Here is a 21,359-nt window from a genome sequence, read left to right on the forward strand (position 1 = left end):
CTTTTGAATTGAGTTCGAGTCTAAATTTTACAAATCGAGTCAATCTTGAGTTTGACTTATTTAGTTCAACAATCTTAAACTGATCTTCAACTAGATCTTTTAAATTTAAGTCGATTTTTAACTTTCTTTTGTTTAAGATTAATCCGAATCAAATTGAACCTTATCCGAAAAGAGTAAGAAAGTTTTTTATTCACCCCCAAACTTGGCTTTTTGTATTGAAATCCAATTGGGCAATGGGGATTTTGGTAACTTATCTTGTATGGTAATGCTAAAATTTCCTTTTTGATATTTGCATTTAATTCACATTTCCGTTTAATTCATGTTTTAAACACGTCATTCTGAATTTTTGAACCCAAAAATATATTAAATATATATTTAATATGTTTCCTATATTAAACACGTATGTTTGCTTGTTATGATGTTTTCCGTTTCTTATGAATTTTTTAACGAAAATATCACTTACATTTTCAATTAATTCTCATAATACCATAACTATATAAAACGAAAAACTCAAATTTTTATCACCAAAATATCTGATCTCTCATAATAATTTTTTATAATGATTAAATTTTGATAATGTATTATTTTATATTAGATTTAATAATTAATTGGATACCTTACATATAAATTGTTAACAAAAAATATGTGTAAAAATTATTAAAATTATGTTTGATATTACCGTAGTTTTAAAACGTATTATTGACGATATAACGTATTAAACTTGTATATCATATTTTATATTTTTTCATATCCAAATTTTATAAGTTTTTTTTGTAAATATATTTTTCACCATTTACCGAATTATATCCATATAATCTTTATTCCCATTTTCGTATTTACTAACTGGGATCGATACAAGTTTTAGTTGATAAAGACTTCTGCAGATATATGTACATCAACATGCACATTTTAATGACAACAAACAATCAAGGACGCAAAAATTACTTAGCTCTCTTAGTCTTAGACAAAACAAAGAATCTAATGGCAAAAAAAACATAAATAAGATCTTATCATTGATGCATGATAACAAGTTATGCAATACAAGCTTATTATTTTATTTTGCCATTCCAATGAAATAGGAGCAAATGGGCTCCAAAAGCAATTACAAAATTACAAAGGAAATATAAGCAAATCTTTGATGATTTCTTCTCCTAATTTACAAATATAACTCCTTTTTCTTCCATCTCCCTAAATCAATTTACAGTCAGTCAAGGTAAAAGAGAGTTACAATTTTCCTCAGATTTTTGGCCTCTTGACATGTTTCCATTAGCAGCTTGCTGTCATGAAAGGCAAAGCAAATGACTTGCTGTACATGTGAGATGATGTCCATGTTGCACAGCCTGCAATGCACCAATATCTGATAAACAAACAATTAAAGGAAATTGAAGAACAACATGTTAGGTCCAAGGTTTATGCAAGGAAGAGATGCAGAAGAGGAAACAACATGGAGACATCTTGCGGCAGATTAGATAGAACAGTTGGCAAATAGCAGACTAGAGATACAGAAACAGAGGGCAAACAACAGGCTATAGAAGGAGAAACAGTCCAACATGCACACAAGGGAGACACTACTGCAGATCACCAGAGACGGGGAACCGTCAGTATATACATGACTGATGAGGTGGCAACTCAGCATTGGCCAAGCATTAATGAAAGAGGGGAAATTGATATAGATCTGGACGTGAGAAAGAAAAGGGGGGAGTGCATTTTGAAGGAAAAATAGAATATGGGAGAATTCCAACCTCTCGAAAGCTGAAAGAATTAGGCTTGGATTTTTCAAGTTATTTTCACTGTTGTTCTAGCTATTTTGATTGATATTCCAAATAATAATTATTATTCTCGTATCATTTGCTTATTTCACTGTTTTATTGTAAAAAAGTGCAAAAGAACTGGAACTATTGTGTATCATTCCAAAATATTGAATATAAGTATATCCCATTTACATTTCTAGAAATATCAATATCAGATTTACACAACAAATACCATTTCCTTGTGACTATTTTGTGTATTGCTTGCGGAAGTTGAGTGAAGTTGCTATAGGAGTGCTGTAAGCTGGGAAAACCAACTGCCCTATTCCAGGTCTGTAACACAACACAACTAAGGCCATATATTTTTTATGTTTTTTTTTTTGGTAAAAGGGGAAACTGTCTGGATTGGTTGGACGAGTAAACTCCAGGGCACAGTAACTGAATCCACAACTATTATATCAAGTAAGTTAGAGTTTTACAAGGGTATCAGAGGCTTCAACTCAGGCCTTTTCCCTAGAATAACTAGTGTTCCACTAGTTTAACTAACCTCTAAGGTCAGTTAGACCATATTTGATATAGAATTAAATACAATTCTGTTTTCAGAAAGCATGTAAAGTTCACATGAAATCATGTTTTGTTGAAATGAGTGGAATGTTTTTGGAAACATTTTGCAGTACAATCTTAAAATTTAATGTAAAATTGGAATAAGACGTTTTCTTATTTTTCAAAGTTTTTCATCTGAAAAAGTTTTTTGAATATCATATCAAACACATTTTCAAATGCTAAACAATTTTGGATTTTTTCTGGAAATCTGATAATCTAATTCAGAGATTTCATCGAGTTATGATTCCTGAACAAGATGGCACTATAATTTTGATTGACATAAAACTTCTGGGATATGACCTTGTACGGAAGTGGCTGCAAGAGGTGCCCAGACATCTTGGTTTTAGCCACACAGCCCAATCTTTGCCACTAATTTTGCACAAGAATCAAAAACAAAGGCAAACCATCCCCCATTAATGTAAAACTATTATAAGTTTGTCAGCAAATAAAAGGATGTCAAGTTCATTTCTTCTCCTAGAAAGGATATGAACTGGAACTCAAGCTACTGGCTATTGATAAAAAGAAAGTGCAATGACTCTCTTCTACTCTTTGGACAGTATGAGTGTCCTTGGAGCAATGCACTTACATCACATGAGCTGGCATGTACTCTAATAGTTTTAGAGTTTCAAGCAATTCTGCACATGTACAAATTCTGGATGGAAGTTTAAATATGTTCAAGAACAACACTAATGCACGGACAAAATAGAAAATTGAACCTCATGATCTCTGTAGTTGATTGTGCAATGAGAAAACAGAAGGGTGACTTGGATAAGGGAAGAAAATAAATATTACGAACCTGCTGGCTTCTATTAGAGGAAGATGATCATTGTGAGGCTTCTCTATCACAGTCTTCACCTTCAAATTCCGAAAAACAACACAATAATAATGACAGAGCATAGAATATAGTTCAGTTCCACCATCATATCTCTTAAAGTGTCAAGTATATTCAAATTAAGGTCACATATATGCACTAAAATAGTTCATTTGTGGGAATCGGACTGCATCTTAGTATGCATAATTCATGTTTATAACATTTGAATTGCAAGCATCGAATCATGATTTGCCACCGTAAGAATTTCCCTGATAGTAACTAATGGCATGGTTGGACCATTGTGTAGATTTATACCAGTATCATGTTGCGATTTCCACGGAGGTACTGAGCCAAACAACTAATTAACCTCTACTCAAACAAAGGGGATAGCTTTATGGAGGTCATAGGTTCAAATCTTGCAAAGCTGTATAATAATAAATGAGTTTCCTACATATCTCTGTCACATGCATCAAAAACTAGCAATAGAGGAAACTAAAATTTAATGGAAAAAATAATACAAAAAAGCAAGAGATTCAGAAACACTCAAGAGCCAAGATCACACAAGAGGAAGACAAGCATGTCAGCAACTGAGAAAAGTCACAAATAAGAAATGATTCATGATTGATGTGCATTTTATCCCCACATAATTAAATCATCATACATGACCAATTTTAAATTATAATGGAGAGGCACCACCTAGTATCTTCCGTGTTTCTGAATTCTAAGTTCCACAAACTTTAAACCTGCATGTTTGTGCAAATTTATAATTTTTTTTATACTAGATCATGCAATACTCAAACTTAAGTTTCCTCCAGCCAGTGAACATAATAAAAGCATGGCAAAAGAAATTTATTGACAATACTACAGTCCATATTTTAGTAATACATAAGTTAAGAATGTAAGTAGTTTAATTGAGTCTTAGTTGGGATATTCAATCTTCGTTTTTAGTAAATATAGGCATAATGTTGAAATTAACGAAATCCAAATTTCCTAGATTTAAGAGAGAAATTCAGTTGAGACCATAATGAGCAAATTCTAGAATCCTTTTTCTACTCATCTAAATTAGAAAATTATTAATTTGCAAAGTCTCCCTGCAAGTAAAACTTACCTTAGACAATAACTCCTGACTCTCAGGTGGTTGCTTCTTTAAGCTTTGTGGTAAAATTACTGTAAGCAACTCCGGTTTCTCTGCTCTTAAAGCACCTTTGATAACAGCTGCATTTGTCCCTGATGCACCTGATGTATATATATGATTTTTCTGCAAGAAAATGTTATGCAGCATTTTCAGGAACATTAAAATCTATGCACAAATTCATATTGTTGCTAGATGATAACGAAGCAATTGGTGAACACAGGATGAGCTCCAAAACTATGAGAGGTGCCACGCAAAATTTTAACAACAGAAAATATAATGTCTTACAGTTATAACCAAAGCATAACTAAGAATCTCAATGAGTTCTTGGTGCATGAACCCCATATTCCTGGTCCCAAAAAATCCAATAGCTCTAGGCCCTTGCTGTTGAATGGCCAACAACTCCTGCTTTTAAAAAAAATAAAAAATTAAAATAAGTATAATGAGAGAATACACACTGACTCAGCCATGAAAATTCCATTTATTTTCGGATATTACAAACCTGTAGATAATCTACATCAGGAGCAGGTTTAAACTCCGACACCAAAACTACCCCCGATCCTTCCACAACTGATTGGGCTTGGGTAGGAATCTGTGTGCCACCATCTTCTTCAGAACCAAACAGGCTAACCACATTCGCCTCTTCATATCTCCAGCCATCCATGTCTTGATCTCTTTTCATATGTCCACAAAGCCACTAAACCAGTGCAACAAAACACAGGCCCTGGTAGTAAATCATTAGTGAAACCAACCGCACATAAAGCATCACACCAACACAAGAGAGAGAAATGGATCGAGATCTAACAAGCTCACGCTAACGGGTGCTTTTGATAACTTAAAAAAAGTAAGCTCATAAGCAGTTTGAAACAAACTGAACATTACATGCAGATATCCACATGCCAAAATCATTACAATTCAGCACAAGGTAACAGGAAGCTGGAATCCACAGGATAAGCTAAATAAGCATTAGCAAAAAAATAAGTTGTACAAAAATAGCATGATATCAACTCAAAGAAATCCTTGACTCTAATGACTCCAGTACCTAGATGCTTGATTTAAACAATTGAAGATGCTGGCAAATTAAACATAAATAACTGTGAGTGTTCTACACGTGCATGATTAAGGAATATTTTGACAAGTGCTACCAAACAAATAGATTACGTCAATGGAATAATCAATCTCATAACTACAAATGTCATCAAAGAATTAAATGAGCCCACTAAATTGCTAAAACAACTACAGTTCTACTACTAGTAATTATTGTTCAAAAGAATTGCACAAAAGTGGTACAATCTGTCAAGCCAATACCTGCAAACCCCACCCAACCAAATTTTACAACAACACTAACAAAAAATTCCTCTTATATTTAAAAAAATAATTTTGAAAAAACTATCAGTACATATATACCTTTCAAAGCAATTAATGCATTAATAAACCTTATACAATAATGAAGAGAGTAACCTACAATTGTTTGTCAACTCAACAAGTGCAATAAATTTAAAAAGTTTAGATAGGCGTATATACAACCATCTTTGGAAATTAAAAGCTGTATTTCAAAAATAGAAACATGAATAAGCAACTAAATAACAAACACTTCAACATTTCACAGATGAAACATTAGACCGAAGAAGATTTTATTCATTCCAAAAGCTAGATATCAAGAGACTTGACTAAACAGTGAATGCATCTTTTACACTCAAACTCAAAACATAAAATAGAAAATGCAACTTAGTAACAAAAGTTTAAAAAAGCACCCATAAAAGTCTTTTCTTTCCAAAAGCTATATATAAACAAACTTCATTAAATCGTGATTCAATGATAAAGTTTTGAATATTTCAGCAAAAAATAAAGATCAATAAACACTTATTCACGGCAAAAATCTGTAGTGCAATTAGACAGACTTAAAACTCAAATATAAAAATTAATAAGCAATTAAGTTTCACTATTTCAGTAATAAGCACAGACCCAGATGAGATCATTGAGTCCCGAAGCCATTGCGCAAGTGGTGTACACTCAAATTTTAGAATATAAACATGAATGAGCAATTTAATGAAAAAAGTTTTTAGCAGAAGGATAAACACCCAGAAGGTGAAAATTTATCTCAAAAGCCATTCTGCCCTGAGTTTAACCTTGAACTCAAAATAGATACATAATATCCAATATAAAAAATGTTTGTGCATTTCGGCAATCAAATTCAACCCAAAAACTGCTCTTTAAGAGAGTTTATATTTAAGATTCAAAAAACAAACATGAACAACCAATTCAAAAAATAAAAGTTTTGAGGTTTCAACAATTACACAACAAAATTTCCAACATTTCAGCAACAACAAATAAAAAATTCCAAGAATTCAGCAGTTACACGATAAAAGTTCCAACATGTCAGCAATAAAAAAACAAATCCCAAGATTTCAGCAATAACAAAACAAAAGTTCCAAATTTAAGCAATAGAACGGAGAACTAGGAGAATTAATTCTATACAAAGGTGTTCTCCAAGCCAGTTTACACCCAAGTTCAAACACACACCGAAAACCAATAAAAAAATTGAGATTCCAACAAAAACACCCAAAAACCACTAACTTTTGAGCAGTGAAACAGAGGCCCAGAAGATCGAATTAAATCCAAAACCAATCAATTAAGGGGGTTTAACAATTAACGGAAGAGCAAATGAAATCAAAAACCAATCTTCAAAAAAGGAAAAAAAAATCCGAAAACCAAATTAAAATCTCAACATTCCCACACAAACAACCAAAAGTTTCCAACACTTGAGCAATAAAACAGAGAACCGGAGAGGAAATTAAATCCAAAGTCAACCATGCAGGTCCACTCTTAAAATCAGAACATAAGCACTAAAAACCAAATTAAAATCTAAAAATTTCAACAAAAACATCCAAAAGTTCCAACATTTAACCAAAAAAACAAGAGACCCAGGAGAGCGAGTTGAATCCACAATCAGTCATGCAACTGGGTTTACATTCAAGAGTCATGAATAACAAATTTAAAAGCGAAAAGTTTCAACATTTCCGCAAAAACAACCAAAAAGTTTAAGCATTTAAGCAACAATACAGAGACCCATACGAGCAAATAGAATCCAAAACCAATTCAGCAAGTGGGATTACCATTTTGATGGAGGTTCTCCTTGCAGAACATGAATAATAATGAAAATGGTTAAACACAGCAGTGGTAGAAGGTGAAAAACAGAAATTAGAATTTGGAGATTTGGAGGATTTAGAGGGGAAGTCCGAAGAATAAAAAGAAGTAGTGGCTGCTGCAGAGTTGGGGTAAGTTAATGTTAAGGGCAACAACAAAAGCCTCATTGGTAATGGTGCACTCATTGCTTTGTTTGCCTTTGCTTGCTTTTCTTTGCTTCAAACAATTTAATATAGCAACACTGAAATTGATTTTGACTTGATAAGTTTTTTCTCTCTCTTTTTTGCTTGGCTGATTTTCAGTCAGCCTTTTCAATTTGGTTAGAGGGAGTGCAGCTCAAAGCATACCCTAAGATTGACTAATTTTAAAAAAAATCTCACTGATCTTTTTTAATAATTTTAATTTAGTTTAATTTAATTTATTTTAATTAATGAAAAAAAAAGTCTCACGTTGCTGGGGAAAATGAAGGTTGATGGGTTTATATATTAAATTTTTTCATTTTGAATTAAATTGAAGAAAAGTAAGAAAAAGGGAAGTCACATGAGATTTCCCTTTCATGGGAAGTTTTCAAACAAATCGAGTTTTTTTTATTATATTACGAAAGAAAATGGAGGAAGATGGTGAGCACAACATATAACACAAGTATGAAACAAAAATATGTTAATAATTTGAAGACCTATCAATATTGTGAATAATGATATTAATGTTTTTTAACAGTTGAGAAAATTTATTTGTATTTATATGATAATTATCTGGAGATTAAGTAATGCATATCTTGAAACCACCATCACTGATGTTCAACAAATGCATAATGATATAGAAGAGGGTAATCGTTTACAAGGAATTGAGTATGAAGAGATAAATACCCATTAGAATATTGATGAGAATAATATGATGATAATACATGATGTCGATATATTATCAACAACAAAGATTTGGATACATAGAGGGAAACAAAATGTTTTGACTTGGGTGTTTTTAACAGTAGTGACAAAATGATTAATATGTCAATCGAAGAACATATATTTGAAGAGAGGATGGATGTTAACAACAATATTGAAGGTATTCACAAATTTGATTAACATTGGTGTTTTGTTTGAGGTTTTGACTACTCCTAGCATGTATGTGCCTCTTTAAATTGATTTTTTTATATTTGGAGTAATTATATATATATATATATATATATATATATATATATATATATATATATATATATAATATTTATTTATTTATTTAATGATAAGACTTTTGGTAAAAGTTTATTCGGATGGAAAGGTTTTCACCTTTTCTTTTCTTACTTTTTATTGCAAGTTTGCAACTCTTGTGATATTTAATACCTTCATTTATATGAGAAAAATATGTTCGAGTATGCTCAACTTAAGAGCAATGTTGCCTAAAACGGAAATTTGGGTAATAAAGGGACGAATTTTCAAGATGGAGAATTTAAGTTCAAATCTCTCTGATAATATATTAAGATAAAACTCTTAATTTATCTGATTATGTGACTGTGAGATCGATTACTGGATTTGGAGTTTGACTTATTTAGTATAATTGGTTCTATCTCAAAATGATAGTCTGACTTGGATGAAATTCTACATTATAAAAAAAAAAACTTATGAGTAAGTAATATTATGCGTATTTATTTTTTAGTACATAAACAAATATATATATATATATATATATATATAATATGTTGTTATGTGGTTAAACATTAAAATATTTAAAAATTCAAGTAATGGAGATGAATTCAAAGTTTATTTTTATGACTGTTAGTTATATAATTAGAAAAATGAAAATTTATCTTGTAATCCTAAGAACCAAAAGTGGGTCTATAATTTTGGCTTTTGTTTAAAAGGGTAATTAAATAAAATAATCCAATTAAGGGAATGTATACAAAATTGATTAATTCTTTAGATGTTATAAGAATATAATCAAAAAATCAAATTTAATTACAAATATATTCTCATCCCCTTTTATGAAAACCATTGAATTCTCTATCAACCAATATCATAACCAATCTAGATATGTTTATGGGTCAAATCGGCTTTGACTCAACCCATCGAATAGGGTCTTAAGCTTGTACAATAATAGGTTTTCCAATCAAGCCGATCCATAGAATTTTAAGGCCCGAGACTAAGCCTTTTATATATAGGGCAAGTCTTAATCTGACCAACCCATTTAAACAAAATTTTTTAAAAAATTAATTAAATATTTTAATATAAATTATTTTTTAATTATTAAAACTGAGTACAGTACTCTAAATATTTTATTTATAATTTCTCACTTGTGGCGAATGAATACCTAGGTTACATGATGAAAAATATTATAATACAACACAAATAAATTAATTTATATATTCTATAATTACAAACATGAATAAAAAATATATATCATACCATTTATCTAAGTGGATTGAAACAAATTGAATTCATTTGATATTGAATCAATTTATAATATTTTATAATGATAAAATTGAAATGAAAATGAAATTATAAACACAGAAAATTATTATTTGTGAATTCAGACAGTTTTTAAAAGAGAGTTGATAAGAGAAAATGAGATTAAGAATATAATAAAAAAATTTAGATTGAAAGATTTGTAAATAAAATTGAAAAATAGAGAAGATTTGAATTATTTATATAAAAAAAATTTTAAAAAAAAACAACTTTTGCTACAAGCAAAAGTCAAATGTCATTTATTTATTTATTTTTTAAAATTCTCAATAGTGATGGGCTGACTCATGGACCTAATATCTAGATCACAACCCACTCTGGAAGGCCCATAGGTTAGGCTTCTATTCGATCCGACTTAATTGACGTGTCTAAACTAGTCCCTAAAACTTAAAAAAAAAAAATTTTTTCAAGTTTAGAATTTGAAATCAAAGAATAAAATTTGTTGCATGGAAGTAATTATATGTACATTAATTTTAAGTTTCATTTATGTGATGGCTGTGTATTATTGATTAGTGTATTGAATTGATTTTATATGTGACATATGTGAACTGAAAATGATGTTGTTCAGTTAATTAAACGTTAGGGGACTAACTGATATTTTATTGTGCAAGACTTAATCGAGATTTTAATTTTACTATATAAAGGTAAATTAATATTTTATCATATAGAGTTAATGGACATTTTACATAGAGGGATAATTGTCTTTTGGTCAACATGATGAGTTTTATTATTATTTTGGTTTAGTATAGAGGGAAATGAACGTAGATAGAGAGTAACTAAATGGAATACGTTGGAGGTGAAAAAAAAAAATTATGAAAACTCTTACAAACACTACATACAAGGGATTAGTTCGGTGACATTGTCATATTGACTATTAGTGAAACCATATACTAATAAGCATGAAATAAAAAACTATTAATTGTAGAAGACTTATCAACATCATGGATAATGATGATATTGCTTATCTTATAGGTCTTTCTCAATAATTGAGACAGTTTGTTCATATTCATATGGCAATGATCTCGAAATTGAGAAATACATCTCTTAAAATCATTAGTATTAATATTTAACATCTGTATGGTTATGTGAAAGAATGTGATAGTTTATAAGGTGTTAAGCATGAAAAGGCAAATACCCATCAAAATGTTGACAAGAATAATATGGTGGATATGCATAATGTCAATATATTATCATTTGTAAATGAATGGATATACAGAAGGAAACAAAAATGTTATGACATGGGTGGTGATTCAAAATAAAGTTTTCATAGGTAATTCAAAATTTTTTTATCTCAAGAACTTTGTGTCCCACACATACACTATAGAAATATTTGGGTCTCACATGTATTGTTCTAAGGACCTTTATTTCCCAACTCGACACTTATCTCTAAAAAACATGCAATATCATTTTCTTAGAATGAATATCAAAATCATGTCATCTATGATATGTTTTCTAAAATTATGTTTTGAAGCTCATGTAAATCTCATCTTGGGCTTTATCTAGTTTTCACCTATCATGTACATATGCAAGATAATCATGCTCTATTTTATTCCCTATTTTATAATGTCAATCCCACTATGGGAATATACCTTTAAAACATAGGTTATTAGAGTTTGCTCTGATTATCTCTCGCATTAAAATAGAGTGTGTGTAATACCTCTAGGTAATAAAAAGGCTAATTTGGTCATTTTGCTAATATTTGGCATGTTATTTATTGCTCAAATAATTGGATTTAAAGTGTGTATGCCTCGTATTTGGAGATGGTATATGTTCGGGTGTGAATTCGAAGGAGATTATATATGGCACATTATCAAGATATTATATTTTAAAATATATGTTTATATTTATATATATATATAAATATATAAAATAACAGCATAAGATATTATACATCTCCATTTATATAAAGATATTATTATGTATAATTACATATAACGCACCTTGAAATGGAAATTAAAAATTCACAATCAATTTGAATCCCAGAATTATGCATAAAGGAACGCGATTATGGGAGGTTTGCCATGAAGGGCATTGCCTTCAACTTTTATATAAAGTAACAACATAGAAAAAAAAGGGGGACACAACAGACGTTTTTTATTTTTTGACACCCGGTAATCGTTTTCGACGAGAAGGGGAGAGAGAGTGCAGAATCTCCGAAACGTCAATTAGGGAAGAAAGTCATCGGAGTTGCCGTCGTCACACAAATATTATCGAGATCGCCGGAGGAGAGGTAGGCCACCAACCATACTTTTCTGTACCTAAGTTTTGTGATATGAGATTTCTGAAGGTTGTGTATGTATATTTTATCTGCTAACATTCATGTGTATTATGTGGCTGAGTGATGTTGTTTCTGAATATTAGAATTTAGGCTAAAATTGATTATATGTATGCATTTGTATATTTTTATTATGATGATGATGATCAGCGATTATGGATGTCGGGAGATCGGGATCTTGTGTTGGCGCTTGGTTGGGTCACCGTTGGTGCCGCCAAGGGCTGGCCTAGCAGCTAACAACGCTGGATGGGCGGCACGTCAAGCAAACTCTTGCTGTCGGTATGCTATAAGCACGCCGAATGTGCGTCCCATCTGGTGAGGTTCTTGCTGCCGGCATACTGCGCGCTCACCGGAAGTGTCACCCTCTCACTGGTATGCCGCGGTATCGCTGGCATGTACCCTGTCGTCGAGCAACATGCATAATCGTTGGTTGAGAAGCTGTCTGTGTGCATGGCGGATTTTCTGCTTTGAAATTTAAAAGAGATGGTCATGTGCACACCACGTGCACATTTAAATGCAAGGTGCAGGTGCACTCAAATGCTACAGTGTACCTGCGCCATATCCAATTAATTGGGTGCAAGCGCACCCACCTTAGTTATAGTGCACCATATGAATAATATTTATTAATAATTTATTTAGTTAATTATTTATTTATCTATCTTCATCTATTGGCTTCTAGGCCAATTACATATATTTATGGACGAATTATGTCGAATGCCAGTTGATGAGACGTCCTGGTATTGAGGAAAATATCGAAGGCCAGTTGATGAGACGTCCTGGTAATAAGAAAACATAAATCGATTGATGAGACGTCTCGGTCTTGGGAATTTTAGAGAATAAATTAGGAGAGGTAAGTGGCACTTGAGATGGGTGTCCATCCCGATTATAGTTTTACAAGATATCTGAGAAGAGTGTTCATTTCGGTATGCATCAGAGATAGATGTTCATAAGAGGCACTTGAGACGAGTGACTAATTTGTTACGCCCGAGGTGCGTTCAATAGTGAGACTCCATTAGGGGGAAAGGTTAATGGAAAATACCAATGACATTGTGAGAACCTACGAGTATTTATACTCACAATTTACACTGTTCTGTGTTTTGCAAGTAGGAAGGATGATAGGACAAGAGGGAAGGCGAGTGGATCGGCACGCTGAGCTGCAAACTTGGCTCCTATTATTTCGTTATCTTGATTTATGTTAAATTACTAATAATAGTTAAACTCATTATTATTGTTATCATTTTTGGGAATATTTATTTTTGGCACTTTTATTTAATTAAAATAAATAATAATTCGTTTTCAATAAATGAAGTATTTTAATTTATACTTTTATTTACTCGAGACACATCTCTTGAGATAATTACAACTAGGGATATATTTCTAAAGAGGGGTGTTACAATGTGTTAAAACTTTACTAAATTTGGACTCTTTTAACTTGAAAACTTTTCAAACCCCGTTATTTTGGAAATTTTCTCTACTGTTTAGTCAATGTGGATTATATTTTTTGACATTGCATTAAGATAGGCTTGGGGGTAAATTGTGCTTTAACATAACATAAAGTTGGAAACTTTTTTGTAACAAAGTTTTTCAAGTTTCTTTCTTGAATGGAAGGTACATTATGCACTAAAATATAATAAATCAGTTTATTTTTATGATATATGCATGTTATCAGTCAAACATTATTGCCAAGAATGGAACAAATTTTTGAACAAAAAGGTTAAAAAAGTACCTGTCTGAAAAATATCAGTTACCCTTAATGTAAAACTATCAGTCAACCACCCCCTGTATTGAAAATTGTCAACAAAACCTCACAATGTTTGTTACACATACTCAAAAAAACAAACTTGACAAGTTTCATTTTGTCCACTGGCCTCCATGCATGATTTGCATGCCTAACTAACAATTCAAGCTATTTTACACACAAACACAACTGTTGACAAACTTTAATTATACGATGATATATCAACTATGTATTCAGAATTTTGTATACATAATTTTATTATTTAAACAATATACGAGTTAGTTTGGGAATGTTTTAAGACAATTCATCCCAAATTTTGAATGAATATTAACAAGGGCATTTTCTTAGTATGATATGACCTACTATGGCAAACTTCTAGTATATAACGATACATAAATGTGCCAATAATAAATTTTGGATAGTTATATTTGCTCAAAGAATTTGAATGGTAAGCTCCGTCTAATATACTGTTCTGACTTCCCCAAAGTCTTCATTGCAAAGATAGAGTGACAAAATTTTGAGTCAAAAAAATGTCAATCATAACAAGGAGATACCATTTATCGAATCATATATAGAGATGACAATTTGACCTTAAAAAATAGGGTACATGTCTTGTCCTATCCTATACAAGAAGAAAATTCTCTTATATAAGTGAGAACAGGAATGATGATAAGAATAAAAACAATATATGCAAATAGAGATAGAGATAGACATATCCTCACCTTGTCCTCTCTCCATCTCATATCTATTTCTAAAATATAATTTACAAAAAATTTTATTATACCTTTAATTAGCTACTGTAATGTTATTACTATAACAATATTTAAGCAAAAAATATGAGATACTTAAGAAAAGGGTTGAATTATTTCTCAGAGATAAGAGACGAAGATTCCTTATAATCTCTATTATACGGACGGGTGATAATGAGACATAAAAGAGGATGTGTTCCACCTATTGAGCACGAGGATAACTATCCTTGCCCTACCTCTCTCCATTATCATCTCTAATCACATGTGAGGCCTCTCCCAATCATTTTGTTGAAAAAAAAAAAAAAAAAAGGCAACAAGTCTTTAACTCATCTCTTTTAATTATTAGACTATTAATATTTCTAAAATTTTTAACTTGCTGATTAATGATCATAATTTCATTATAATTCTATGGCTTAGAAGTTAATGAAATAAAATAAAATAAAAATAAATAAATATTTTTTCAAGAGCATATTATATATATAAACAATAAGATTATATATATAATTATGTATTCAAATTAAATGGTAATAAATCAAGATTAAGTATTAATTATTCAAATTAAGTAAGCAAATTATTATATTCACAATACTAATATTTTATTTACTCTTTTACTAATTACTTTTAATAATAATAATTTCGACATTGTTAAAAATAAAAAAATAAATTATAAATTATCATCATAATAATAATTATTATTTTTAAATAAATACCCCTTTTAATCTATAAATATCACTTGTAAACCGTGACGAACAACCCGAAGCTTCTAAGTAAAGATGCTGACTTTGCTCTTCGCTTGTCTGGGTCTTCTAATCTTGGCTCTTCTCTTCAAATTCGTCACTTCCGATGGTAACTTCAAAGCCCCATTTTCATACAACTCAGACTCGTTCATTCCCTCATGGGTTTCCTTTAATTTATTAACTTTACTTCTCAATTTAAGCTCTTTCTGTTCACTCTCGGCTTCTGTTTTTTTTTTTTTTTTTTGGTTTTGTTTCCAGGTGATTTAACGTTGGTTTCAAAGAAACATGTAAAAAAGGAAGAAATTGAAGACAAGGTATTTCCTTTATTAATTTTATGATTCTGAAAATCTTAGTTAGTTGTATCTTTAAATTTTTTGAAATTGTGGAAAACAGAGAAAATTCCTTTTTACACTTTAGTTTTTTTAATTCCTTTTTAGAATTATAAGAAGTTCAAATGTTGAATGTATATTTATTATGGTGTGTGTTGATTGGTCAGATTATCTATGCTATTTCCCATTGTCTTAGAAAACAAAGAACTCTATTGAAATTTTTTCTTATATATATGTTGAATGAGAAAAACATTTAATGGGTATCTATGATGCTTGTTGATTTTGCAGGTTGTTTGGATTACTGGGGCCAGCCGGGGAATTGGTATGAGGTTCCATTTTCTTTATTTTATAGACTGATTTTTGTTACATATAAGCTTAAGTATTTGTGTGAATTTGTTACTTATACTTCTTTTTATAATTTAAATGATGTTAATTTGGTCATAACATTAATTCCCTTACATATGACTTATATTATTACGTACTTGACTAGGCTCATCTAAGTTTAATGTTCAAACTCTTTTTTTCTTGTTAATAAAAGAAAAAAAACTGATATATATTTCAGAAGTTGTAATAAAATGGTAATTCTGACATGACACTGAAATTTTTAATCAAATCATGATTTGCGATCTTAATGATCAAGTTGCTTATTGATAAGAATTGTGACATTGTTATTATCATTGTTTTTGTCCATGTATCATTGTCTTTAGTGTTATTATTATTCTTACTGTTATTGTATCAAAACTGGTTGGGAATTCGCTGTGTTTAACATTCTTTGGTAGTAACAATTAAAGCACAATGCAACAATTAAATCTGGAGGAATTTATTGTCATCTAACTTGCTGGACCTTTTGGTTCTGTTTATACCTTTGACCACACAGTCCAAGTTCTATCCAGGAAATGAAGAACATAATTCCTGAATATATCTCTGATAATTCTTAGAGATGAACTATGCCATTCAGTTCTTAGCTGTAATTTGGCAGGACACTATTATATTACCAAAAACATAACAAAATTTTCCTTAGTTGAATTACATCAATGACACGTGATTTCACTAAAGCCTTAATGTACCTATACTCGTAAGATCTTATGGATTTTTTCTTGTTGTAGGACATGTGTTATGTAAGACTTTTCATCCTGCAACATATGTGATCATTCTCTTTGAATGTGCAAACATTCTTTTTAATTATTTTCATTTCCAGCTCGTTTTTTGTCTTATATCAATGGAAACACTTTTTTAATTTTACATGGATTTTCCTTTTTATAACCAAAGGCAAGACAGCAAATCAAAAACATTATTTTATAGCTCTGTCACATTCGTTTTTGATGGTTAATTGCATCAAAAAGTTTGTGAGGTTGCAATCAACAGCCAGCTATCACTTTTTTCTAATGTTGTATGATATCTCACTTCAATGGAAAACTCCAGGCGAGGAACTTGCTAAACAGTTGGCTAAATTAGGTGCTAAACTCATTCTTTCAGCACGGAATGAAGCTGAGTTGGAGCGAGTTAGGAAACAACTTACAGGTATATCCTTTTGCCAGAAGCTTAATCTAAACAATTTGAATCCATAAATTTATTGTTCAGTCAGTTTTTCTTTTGTATTCTTTTCTTTTTCTGAGATTTGGTTGGTATGGCTGCAGGTAAGTACTCACCTAAAGAAGTGGAGATTTTACCGTTGGATTTGGCATGTGGTGAAGATTCACTCAGGGTGGCTGTAGAAAAAGCAGAGTCCCTTTTTTCTGGTGCTGGTGTTGATTATATGATCCATAATGCAGCTTACGAACGCCCTGTAAGTGCTTGATTCCTGATTTAGCATAGTGATATCGCCTTAGCCATCTAGACAATCAGACAAAATCACAGAAAGACAAACATGTATTCATGAGTACTAGTAATCACATCTAGTCCTGTTAAAAATATGGTGATGGAATGCCATCTTGCACAATGAATGATCTTTTTACTTCTTTAAACCCATCTCCTTTTCTTTTGTTTTGGGCAGAAATCAACAGCTTTGGAAGTCTCTGAAGAAAGCCTGAAGGTATAGAAATTAATGTGAACATACACTTACATCAGAGACAATCACTGGCTAAAGTGAGGCAGTGAATTGTATGCTTACCCATTTAAGCCATCGGTTCTACAAGACATTTACACTGAATTTGTAACTTTCTATGTTTGTTTATCCTTATCAATGTTGGGCTGCCTTGTAAAATTAATCATCTTACCAATTGGTTTGGAAATAGGCTACATTCAATGTCAATGTTCTGGGAACAATATCTCTGACACGGCTACTGGCACCCTTTATGCTGAAGCGGGGAATGGGTCATTTTGTTGTGGTACGTGGAAGTACATAATGGCTACTCATGCTGAACTTAATATGTAAATGTCTCGCTTGGAGCCAAATTATTATTTTCTAAGTTTATTGGGTTAGTTTGTATGCTATATTTATGGGGTGTGCACTTTTGTCTTACCTGGTTACACATGGTAATCAACTGAGGCATCTTTTTGATGGACTTTGACATGATGAAAGTCACTAACTAGATGAATTTTATAATCCTGAAGTTAAATTATGTTTTGCAAAAAATTATATTACTCATCTGTGATAAGTCATTGGAAGATTGGTTTTGCTAAACAAAACTGCTGTCCATTAGGTGCTTGCAGTTGATTTTCATGTGCTGCTAGTCGATAGGATCGTGATTTGATTTTAGAGAGCTGAATCTTGGTCAATTTTCTTTTGTTCTCTCTCTGTAAACGTATACTCTTTCGATATAAGGTTATTTATTTTATGCAGATGAGCAGTGCTGCGGGAAAGACACCTGCACCAGGTCAGGCTGTGTACTCTGCTTCTAAATACGCTCTGAATGGGTACTTCCACTCACTGCGTTCCGAGGTATATATCTGGCTTTTATTATGAGGCAAAAAGAATATGAATTCTTGTTCTTAATTGCTTCCCTGTCCATTTTATGACTTGAATATGTAGAAGAAGTTGCCAATGATAGAAACACGATCTCATTCAATTTTGTGTCAACTTGGGTGGTATCTTTGGATATTATTTTATTCAAGTTACTGTTATCTAGACTTTTTGAGAGACGATGTCATAGTATTGCTTTCACTGTGTGGTGTAATGTGATCATGAAGAACAGGATAACCATTAATTAGAGGAGAAAACAAAGATAAAAAGAGATAGAGAGAGAGAGAAAAGAAAAGAAAAATTTTATCTTAAACTCAATTAAATATAGACATTATCTAGTATTTGCAGTTGTGAAAATATTTATGTTTCATATTATCGTTTTCTTATAGTTTTATATTTTGCTATCCCAGCTGTGTCAGAAAGGGATTAAGGTGACTGTTGTTTGCCCTGGGCCAATAGAGACATCAAAAGGTTCTGGAGCACCAGCTTCAGAAAAGATGAGTGTTTCTGAGGTGAATTTCTAACAATTTTTAAATCAAGCATCTTTTTGATTGAGAAAATAATTTTTTTTTGGTTCTCTTACTAGTTTTATTTATTGTTGTGCAAGTGGTAAAATTTATCTGAACGATTGATTTAAAAGTAAACCAATAATATAAACCATTGGAAATTTTTTTGCCAACTCTTCATTGTTTGAAGGATGCATGTGGAAAATTTTCGGATAAACATGACTTTTTGAACTAGTTAAGTGAGCTAGGTTTTGCAAGCATAACTTTGAAGAATGAAAAAAATTTTAGCTGAATATCTCACTCTGACTGCGTATGTTGACATGCCATAAATAGTGATTCATTACATCTATGCTACCTACTTTTCTTACTATATGCTTTGAGAGGTGGAGAATATGGTATCTGTTGATTTTGTGCAGTCAAGTCTTACTATTTCTAATGAATTGTAAACTCTCTCACAGAAACGTGTTTCATCGGAAAGGTGTGTAGAACTGACACTCATTGCTGCAACCCATGGTCTAAAGGAAGCTTGGATATCATACCAGGTACTTCCATTTACCTTGGAAATTTCTTATATTAGATTACCTTTTATAAAAACTTATTAAGGTATAAGTCTACGATGCTGGGATAATGCGTAAATGATGACTAAATGAAGATATTAATTTAATGCAGGAAATAAAAAATCTTTTAGCAATTTTTTCTCGGCCCTTATTGTTTCTCTAATTTTATAAATCCATGGATGTCTGGTACCATTTTCTGAAAACGTGATTCCTTAAATGAAAACAATGACAACACTTGTGGTAGAATGATTAAAAATATGTAATACAGTGAATGCGCAGCTTTTGAGGATCATCTTCCAAATATGCTAGCAGGGATTTAAGCTTGCTTTTGTTTATGTTTTTTGTTTTTCTTTCAGCCTGTGTTAGCGGTGATGTATCTGGTGCAGTACATGCCTACCGTGGGCTACTGGCTCATCGACAAGGTATCTTCTTTACTCTTAACACATCCCATGAATTATTCCTGAGGGCACGAACCATTTATTACACAACACAAGAAGGTACAAATAATACCTCATCTGCACACTGTGAACTGAATATCTGAATATATTGTTGTGTAATATACTGATAATTCAACTTCAAATGAAAAATATATACTGTTGTCTGGTTGCTCTTGAGATCATAGTGAAAATGATTTTGCAGGTTGGTGCCAAGCGGCTAGAAGCTGCTGCACAGAAGAGCAACACTTACTCATTGTCTTTACTGTTTGGGAAGAAAAATAAAGCAGCCTGAGGAACCATAAGCTAATACAAATCCACCTCTCTTACAGCGTATTCTCGTACAATGCTCAAGGCTCTGCGCTGAGAAGCCGGGAGCCCAAACAGTCATATATTGAAAAATGCATTGCGTGTTTCTCTGCTTCTTGACCCTAATTTCGGAAATTTTCCAACATTGTTATAACTTAATTTTATTGGGTCAAACAATATTAGCCAATATTCTATGAACCATAAAAGTATAGTCACGGTCTAAGTTAATATTCATTTTTCCTTCATCACTAATCTTAAGATCTCTTTAGAATAATTGCGATAGAATTAACCTTAACTTGAAATCCCAATCGGTGTGTCATATCGGTGTAGCTGACTTCAAAGCTCTGAATCAGAAGAGGATTTGGTAAGAAACATCTGAGTCGGAAACTAGTTGAAAGTAATTGATCTAAAATATTAACAAATAAAATCAAATATTCTGCATAAGCCAGTGACAGATCCGAAATGTTGATGAAGATAAGCAATTTTCTGAGGGATTTTCTGCAGGATGGTCGGTGGTTTTTACGAATAAAAACCACTGTGCTTAATAACAAGTCTTAATCTTTCACATGCTTGCGGTATCCTTATTCTCGTGACATGTATGAATACTTATCAAGGAAATATGATCATTTACGATACTAAAGCTTTCTTTAATGATAATGGAAACATAAGCAAAACTTAGATATACTTCTTCACAAATGGCCTCATTCAGGCATAGATGAAGAAATGATTGATGTTGTGATGCCGATGGTTCAGATTCTTAGAGATTATGAACAAGATGCAAGATACAAGAAGGTAGAATCAATTCCAGAAAGAGAGAGAACAGAATCAGAACAAGACACAGAGTTCAAGAATCAATAACCGCCTAACAGTTTTTCCCGCTCTCATCCTTTATTAATACAAGCCAAAAATGCAGCGTATTACATGTATAA

General features: G+C 31.6%; 2 protein-coding genes across 4 annotated transcripts; one reads left to right on the forward strand and one right to left on the reverse strand.

Annotated features, from left to right (window-relative positions):
- Nucleotides 1-996: 996 nt before the first annotated feature.
- On the reverse strand, nt 997-7,802 carry LOC123221682. Of its 3 annotated transcripts, none has more exons than XM_044644575.1 (6): nt 7,411-7,802; nt 4,797-4,991; nt 4,583-4,699; nt 4,271-4,420; nt 3,148-3,206; nt 997-1,357 (listed from the first exon to the last, which is right to left on the reverse strand). In XM_044644575.1, exons 1-6 carry the CDS (start codon nt 7,624-7,626, stop codon nt 1,267-1,269), a joined length of 828 nt encoding a protein of 275 aa, XP_044500510.1. In that variant the 5' UTR covers nt 7,627-7,802; the 3' UTR covers nt 997-1,266. The 3 variants fall into 3 exon arrangements, with proteins under 3 accessions (XP_044500510.1, XP_044500511.1, XP_044500508.1); XM_044644576.1 differs by having other exon boundaries at nt 997-1,340; nt 4,797-5,018; nt 7,411-7,801; XM_044644573.1 differs by having other exon boundaries at nt 997-1,340; nt 7,411-7,799.
- A 7,585-nt stretch (nt 7,803-15,387) lies between these two features.
- LOC123220037 (dehydrogenase/reductase SDR family member 7) lies at nt 15,388-20,682 on the forward strand. Its single transcript, XM_044642035.1, has 12 exons — nt 15,388-15,502; nt 15,652-15,707; nt 16,011-16,044; nt 17,145-17,243; nt 17,360-17,508; nt 17,716-17,754; nt 17,957-18,049; nt 18,505-18,603; nt 19,035-19,136; nt 19,589-19,672; nt 20,044-20,109; nt 20,327-20,682. The coding sequence occupies exons 1-12, from the start codon at nt 15,430-15,432 to the stop codon at nt 20,414-20,416; spliced, it is 984 nt and encodes a 327-aa protein (XP_044497970.1). The 5' UTR covers nt 15,388-15,429; the 3' UTR covers nt 20,417-20,682.
- Nucleotides 20,683-21,359: the final 677 nt, after the last annotated feature.

The sequence above is a fragment of the Mangifera indica genome, chromosome 7, assembly GCF_011075055.1.
Source record: "Mangifera indica cultivar Alphonso chromosome 7, CATAS_Mindica_2.1, whole genome shotgun sequence".
In the NCBI taxonomy this organism is placed as follows: Eukaryota; Viridiplantae; Streptophyta; class Magnoliopsida; order Sapindales; family Anacardiaceae; genus Mangifera; species Mangifera indica.

Bases quoted from the DNA above. Each gene is read 5' to 3' on its own strand.
- LOC123221682 (XM_044644573.1), bottom strand. From the start codon at position 7,626: ATGAGTGCACCATTACCAATGAGGCTTTTGTTGTTGCCCTTAACATTA. The intron at 4,992-7,410 runs GTAATCCCACTT...GCACTGGTTTAG, and splicing joins GGAGAACCTCCATCAAAATG to TGGCTTTGTGGACATATGAA. The intron at 1,341-3,147 runs GTTCGTAATATT...GGTGCATTGCAG, and splicing joins CCTCTAATAGAAGCCAGCAG to GCTGTGCAACATGGACATCA.
- LOC123220037 (XM_044642035.1), top strand. From the start codon at position 15,430: ATGCTGACTTTGCTCTTCGCTTGTCTGGGTCTTCTAATCTTGGCTCTT. The intron at 17,244-17,359 runs GTATATCCTTTT...GTATGGCTGCAG, and splicing joins AGTTAGGAAACAACTTACAG to GTAAGTACTCACCTAAAGAA. The intron at 20,110-20,326 runs GTATCTTCTTTA...ATGATTTTGCAG, and splicing joins GCTACTGGCTCATCGACAAG to GTTGGTGCCAAGCGGCTAGA.